Source organism: Colobus angolensis, unplaced genomic scaffold, assembly GCF_000951035.1.
Source record: "Colobus angolensis palliatus isolate OR3802 unplaced genomic scaffold, Cang.pa_1.0 Scaffold66, whole genome shotgun sequence".
Taxonomy (NCBI): Eukaryota; Metazoa; Chordata; class Mammalia; order Primates; family Cercopithecidae; genus Colobus; species Colobus angolensis.
In genome coordinates, this window is record NW_012120265.1 from 680,590 (window position 1) to 687,936 (window position 7,347).

The window sequence follows — 7,347 nt, forward strand, 5'->3', positions numbered from 1 at the left end:
GCTCGGATTGGGTACGGTGGCTCACACCTGTAATCCCAACATTTTGGGAGGCCAAGGTGGGTGGATCACTTGATGTCAGGAATTAGAGACCAGTCTGGGCAACATGGCTAAACCCTGTCTGCTAAAAAATATAAAAATTAGTCAGGGGTGGTGGCACACGCCTCTTGGCCCAGCTACTTGGGAGGCTCAGCTGGAAGGATAGCTTCAACCTGGGAGGTCAAGGCTGCAGTGAGCTGTCATCACGGCACTGTACTCTAGCCTGGGTGACAGAGTGAGACCCTGTATCCAAAAAAAAAAAAATTACACCTCTGTTGCACAAAGGGAAGCCTCATTAGTGGGTCAGGTCTAAGGGCAGCTTCTAACCCCTGGTGGCCAGGTCAGCCTCAGGGAGGGGACTGGGACTGGGTGGAGGGGCCTGGGAGCAACTATGTACACTTGTGTCTGCTCTTGGGCTCACAGGAGCGTGCACAGTAGGGGTAGGCGGGCTTGTGAGCACTGTGTGAGACCTGGGAGCCAGCTGGGGCCAGTGTTGCTTCCTGCACATCAGCCCTGTGACTGGGGTGCGTCACTTAGGCAGTCTGAGCCTCTGTTTCTTTGCTGTAAAATGGGGATAGTGAATGTACTGATCTATATGGAGTTCTCGAGAGCTGCAGGTGGGTACTACCTGCAGGGCCCTTCAAATACAATAGAATCTCACCAATAAAAGGAAAAGAGATTTTTTTCAGCAGAGGGAAATGATGTAAGTCACAAACTTGGATCGACCTAAAGAAAGGAAGAGCATCAAGAAAAATAACACGTGAAGTTTTTTTTTTTTTCAAGACAGAGTCTTGCTCTGTTGCCTAGGCTGGAGTGCAGTGGCACGATCTTGGCTCACTGCAACCTCCACCTCCCGGGTTCAAGCGATTCTCCTGCCTCATCCTCCCGAGTAGCTGGGATTACAGATGTGCACCACCCCACCATACCTGGCTAATTTTTGTGTGTTTAGTAGAGGTGGGGTTTTGCCATGTTGGCCAGGCTGGTGTCGAATTCCTGACCACAAGCGGTCTGCCTGCCTCGGTCTCCCAAAGTGCTAAGATTATGGGCGTGAGCCACCGTGCCTGGCCATGATTCTTTTTTTCAATGGTTCTTGCACATGGTGGGTGCACATGTTATGTGATCAGCCCATTCAGTCCTTCCTTAACCCTTTTCCCATTTACCCCAAGGATAGTGGTTGACGGCACTTGCGGCTGCAGCATTTACCCCGAGATAACTTGGCCATGAAGCATCTCATTTTTATTACTATTTTTGCATTGCTGTCATATCAACTTTGGAAATAAAAGATAGCATTTGATGTGTAGCATTCTGCTTTTAGTAGTGATATTTCCAGTTACAAAATATAGTAATTCTTGATCACTGAAAATGTCAAATCTTGGAAAATATAGCATTCCTACGTTTGATGTTAACATTGTTCTCAAACAGTTGTTTGCCAAAGATTCATTTGATGAATCTGACTGTTCCAAAATAGATGATTCTGGTGATTCAGATGATTCTGATGTTCTGTTTAGAAATAACTCCAAGAACAGTTTTTATATTTTACTTTCACATTGAAAATCAGATTTGCTTCAGCTTCAAAGAGTGTATTTATGTAAAATTAAATGAGCGCTGGCAGTAAGTTGGACTTTTTTTTTTTTTTTTTTTCTAAATGGGAAAAAGTTAAATCGACCTTGGGGACAGGTGCTGTGTGAGCCCTTTTGCGTTAACTTAAAAAATATATGTGTGTGTGTGTATACATTCGTTTGTTTGTTTTGAGACAGTTTGCTCTGTTGCCCAGGCTGGAACTAATGGAAAATAGGTTCAAGGCTGCAGTGAGCTGTGATCACGCCACTGTACTCTAGCCTGGGTGACAGAGTGAGACCCTGTATCAAAAAAAAGAAAGTTACTTGAACCCAGGAGACAGAGGTTGCAGTGAGCTGAGATCGCACCACTGCACTCTAGCCTGGGTGACAGAGTGAGACTCCGTCTCAAAAAAAAAAAAAGGGATGTACCAGTGGAGAATTGTTGTGTAGATGCCAATGTCTTCACTTACAGCTCTCGAAATAACCTTGAGTTTTGGGTAATTATTCCCCCCAAATAAGTTTAATTCTTCTGAGTCTTGGCTGTGGCTAAATAGTAAGTCTCTATTAGTAGTAGTAGTATTGTAGCTAAATAATGTCTTTATTATTATTGTAAAAACAGTATACACTAATGAAAAAATAAGTATTAGCAGGAGTATCAAATTTTTAATGCAAACTTCCTCTCCCTTGACTCAGTTCTGTTCACAGGTTAGCACTTCTAAGTGTCTTATATCTTTCCAGAAATTTCCTCTGCATGTGTAACAAATACTTTTTACAAAGTAATACACGACATCCTGTTTGTTCTGCCCCTTGGCTTTTTGGGTTTTTTCCTTATTTTTTTTTTTTTTTGTTGTTGTTGTTTGTTTTATTTCAGGTATGCCTGTCTCTTACAGCAGCCCAGCTCATGGTGTCTGATCGCTGCTGGCTGATTTGTTCAGATGCACCATGACTTGTCCACCTCACCCACACTTTAGGTCTTTGGAGGTGTCTTTTTGTGCAGGTCCTGTGGTGGCAGGGGAAGGGGGAGTACGATGGAGGTGACCGCAGTAGCACAGGACCTTGTAGGGCCTCTCCAGCCCTGCCCACATCCTGCAGAAAAGCTGCGGTCTGTCCATCGTCCCTTGCCCGTCCAGCCTTCCAGTATGTTCATAATAGACTGTTGCGAAACAGTTCTTTGTAATGTCATTGGCACCCTGTAGGCACCCTGCTCGGGACAAGCATCCTTACCTGTTAGCCAATGGCTGGTGTAGAGCCTGGGAGGCAGGCCCCAAACCAGTCACGAGCCCCACTCCGCTCCCAGCAAGTGACGGCATCATCCCCCAGAAACGCTTTCTCATTCATAGAAAAGACTTCAAAACCTGGCCCCAAGGCCCCCACCAGTGCCCTGGCGAAAATCAGCCACTTCCCTTGCTGCCTGTTTCTCTGTCCACTGCACCTTGTGTTTCTGTGGCACTGGCATGCACGCGGCGAGGTGCCCCACCAGTGGCTCGCCACATGAGCCCCCGCATGGGAAGACCCAACTCAGGTGTCTCCCTCCTGAAACCCCTAGCCCCTCTCCCTCCCTCACCCATAAAGGCCTCACGGGAACCTTCTCCCAGCCTGGCAGTGTTAGTCTGTGATGATTTGGTTACCTTGGAATGTGAGCGTCTTGTTGGAGTCACCTCACGCACTGACGGAGCATCTGGCCTGGCGCCTGTGGCCACCAGTGCCCACCGGGCTGTGGGCTGAGCTGGAAACAGTTCTGCATGCTCTGGTGCATGGGCCCAGCCATGTCTCTGGTGCTGACCACCTCCCACGTGTGTCCTCAGTTTACAGGAAACGGGCCATGCGAGATGCACAGTGTGCAGAAGAACGAGCACGACAAGACCCCAGAGCACAGCAGGAAGCGCTCCCGGCCCTCGCTCCTCCGCCCCGTGTCTGCACCCGCCAAGGTACCTGTCAGCCACGCGCAGCCGTGCTCGCATGCAGGGGCCCCAGCAAATCGGGCCTTCCCAGCATGTGGCCAGGGAACAGAGGCCCCAGCAGGGGTTTGGGGCTGGACCTGGGGCTGTGTGAGATTCACCAGCGGTGGGACCTTTGGAAGTTGGCTCTCCTCTAAGGTGGCTGTTCATTCGTTCTCCCTGTCCCATGAGATTATTGTGAAGAAGAGGAGGAAGGAATGTTACCCCCGCCCTAGGTCCCAAGAAACACGGTGTACCACTCAGTCTCCTTTTCACCCTCGGGACTCTCTCACAGGCAAGGCCACCATGTACATTTGTTCAGGTTGGTCACTGCAGAGCTGAGGGCAGAGATCCTGTCACGCCCTTCACCTGCAGTGTTGGTTTTCCGATTCCATTATTCCTTGTGCGGTTACTACTTGGCTTTCTACTATTGGTGGGAACTTCCTCGTTCTCCCATTTATTTAGTTATGTATATTAGGTATGGACTCTGGGTTATAATCCGTTCCAGTGATGATGTCCATACTGTTCCACATTTGGCTGGTAGGCCTCTTTGGCTCCTGTGTCCTTTTGGCATGTCCTCATCGTTCTTTCTTTGGTGGGGGAATGGGCTTTCACTCCGCCGCCCAGGCTGGAGTGCAGTGGCACAGTCAGCCTTGACCTCTGGGCTGTAGCTGTCCTCTCACCTCAGCCTTCCAAGTAGCTGGGACCACAGGTGTGCACCAGCACACCTTTTTGTAGAGATGAGGTTTCACCATGTTGGCCAGGCTGGTCTCGAACTCTTGGGCTCAAACAGCCCTCCCACCTCAGCCTCCCAAAGTATTGGGATTACAGGCGTGAGCCCCTGCACCCAGCTCATCCCCATTCTTCAGGCACTTTGGAGATAGTTCTGGATGGACAGTGTTGTCCTTCTTGCCATGATTGTGTGTCCAAGTTCAGGTCCAAGTCCAACTTAGAGACAAAAGCCTGCAGAGACTCAACACTTGGCTTCTCTGGGGTCTTCCCAGTGCAACCCTCTTCCTGTCCGCTTCTTGTTGCTGTCTTGGCCCTCAGGACAAAACAGGGAGAGGATTCTGAGGTTGTCGTAGCCAGGGGCACATCTCCCTTGCCGTTTGGGTGCTGTGGCAGTCTTGCCTGTTACCCAAAGCCCTACCCTCTGAGATGGAGATCCCAGATTTGGTAGGGGCAGGTAGCTCCAGAGGTGTCATCTCAGGGATCCTGGGTAACTGGAAGGCTCCTGCCTATCCCTCACTGAGCACCTCGTGGCAGTTCCCAAAGGAAAGCACGTTCTTATCCTTCTTGTGACTCTGTGACAGCGATGGATAGAGGCCACCGGTGGGAGGCAGAGTTAACTGCATGGAATTTCTCCCCACAGAAAAAAATGAAACTTCGTGGTACCAAAGACCTGTCCATCGCTGCGGTGGGGAAGTACGGGACTCTGCAGGAATTTTCTTTCTTTGACAAGGTGAGGGTGGGCCCTGGCTTCCATCTCAGGGATGCTATGTCCAGCTGGGTGGACTGATGCTCCCTGGGCCTGCCCCAGGACTGGGGGAGGGGGGCAGGTAAGGTGGGTGCGCTCTGAGGGTGGAACAGGCGGGACCAGGAGGATGGGGCTGGCCCCCAGCTTTCACTGCAGAAGGGAGTGTGGGCCACCTTGAAGCCCAGGCATGTGGTGTGGGCGGGACTCCACAGTGGGTACTGAGAGTCCAAGCAGAGTATGAAGACATACACGTCTGCCACTCTGCAGCTGTGTAGCTTTTTTGTATATCATGGATGATTGTGGGGTTCCCGCCCAGGGTCTGGGCAGAGCAAACAAGGTGGCTGTGTACATGAGCTGAGTTGCTGCACAGATCGTGTGCACAGACTGTGTGAATTGCTGCAAGGATTGCGTGCACAAACTGTGAATTGCATGGATCACGTGTGTGGACTGTGTGAATTGCTGCATGATTGCGTGCACAGGCTGTGTGAATTGCACGGATCGCATGCACGGTCTGTGTGAATTGCACAGATCATGCGCACAAACTGTGAATTGCTACACAGATTATGTGCACAGACTGTGTGAATTCCTGTGCAGATCGTGTACCCAAACTGTATGAATTGCTGCAGAGATGGAGTGTATGGGCTGTGAATTGCAGCATGGATCTTGTGCCCATGCTGTGTGAATTGCTACACAGATTACACGCATGGGATGTGAATTGCTGCACAGATCGTGTGCACAGGCCGTGAATTGGTGCATGGATTGTGTGCATGGGCTGTGTGAATTGCAGCACAGATCTCATTTACTTACAGACACAGCTGGTTCCCATATCACACACCCATGTGGGTGACTTCCAAGTGAGCCAGGCCCAGAGGCTGAGGAGCAGGGGTTCACAGTGGTCCCTGACTGCTCTCTCCACAGGTCCGCCGGGTGCTGAAGAGCCAGGAGGTGTACGAAAACTTCCTCCGCTGCATCGCGCTCTTCAACCAGGAGCTGGTGTCTGGCTCCGAGCTCCTGCAGCTCGTCAGCCCATTTCTGGGGTGAGCAGCTGACTTCCCGGGGCTCCCCATGGGGGTTCTGTTCCTGTCAACTCCATCTACTTGGTTTTTAGTTACTTTGTGCTTTACTAAAGTCCTGTTTATTAATTGACGTGATTGAGATAATTATCAATTCCCATGCATTTGTAAGGAGCGATACACCACCTGGGTATCCTCCAGATGTTCCTAACAGTAACATCTGTAGTCAGTATCCTCACCACAATACAGGGTCCTCGAGTAATGCCGTTTCATTTAACACTGTTGTAACACCAATGAGAAAAAAACATTCATTTCTGGTCTGAGTGGAGTTTGCACGTTCTCCCCATGTCTGTGTGGATTTTCTCCCGCATCCCAAAGATGTGCATGTTAGGTTAAGTGTAGGTGAAGCGGTGAGTCTCCATGGCCCCAGCCTGAGTGAGTGTGGCGGGGTGAGCGCCCTGCAGTGAGCTGGCATCCTGTCCAGGGTGGGTGTCCTCCTGGTGCTCTGAGCTGCTGGGATGGGGTCTGGCCACCCAAGACCCTGAATTGGGATAATTGGGTAAATCATTATTTTACTTGTTTTTACTCACCTTTTTTATGTGTACCTGTGGCTTGCATTCATTTCAGTGTTTAATTTTAGAGGTGTTTATCGATCTCTCTTTAGAAATTCGATGATGGTTTTGTGACCAGAAATATGCTGTAGGAACTTCATTCTTGTTTATGTGTCAATTAGCTTGTGGCAAAATTGGTTTTGTTACACATCTTTTCACTTAAAGTCACAGCTTCCTAAAACCTATTGATGATGTTGAGTGAGGACTTCCTGTATTGACTCTCACACAACCCCCCAATCTTTCCAGACTCTCCATGTTACTCGTACACGTCTGGTGTGTGTGTTTTTATACAACTTTCTCACTGTGAAGGGTCGTGTATCCACTGCAGTGAGGATCCTGAATAGCTCCAGGACTGTCAGGGTTCTTCTGGCCTTGACCTTTCATCTCCATCCCAAAACCCTGCCTCAGCTGGAGTCTGTTCAAACCCCTGGCAGCCACTTACCTGTTCTCTAGACACTAATGTTACTGTAACGGAACTGTACAGGAGGAACCCTCTGGGAGAAACTTTTTTTTTCCCCCCAGCATAATTCCCTGGAGATTCACCTGTTAAATACTTTTAAAAATTCTAACACTTGGGCCAGGCCCAGCGGCTCATGCTTGTAATCCCAGCACTTTGGGAGGCTGAGGTGGGCGGATCGCCTGAGGTCAGGAGTTCAAGACAAGCCTGGCCAACATGGTGAAACTCCATCTCTACTAAAAATACAAAAATTAGCC

General features: G+C 49.6%; 1 protein-coding gene across 1 annotated transcript in view; it reads left to right on the forward strand.

Annotated features, from left to right (window-relative positions):
- Positions 1–7,347, forward strand: part of LOC105500392 (paired amphipathic helix protein Sin3b-like) — a 43,905-nt gene that overhangs the window by 20,776 nt on the left and 15,782 nt on the right. Inside the window, exons 6-8 of the mRNA XM_011925895.1 lie at positions 3,401–3,523; positions 4,905–4,994; positions 5,928–6,046. Of these exons, the coding sequence (XP_011781285.1) occupies positions 3,401–3,523; positions 4,905–4,994; positions 5,928–6,046 (332 nt within the window). The remainder of the gene's footprint in view (positions 1–3,400; positions 3,524–4,904; positions 4,995–5,927; positions 6,047–7,347) is intronic.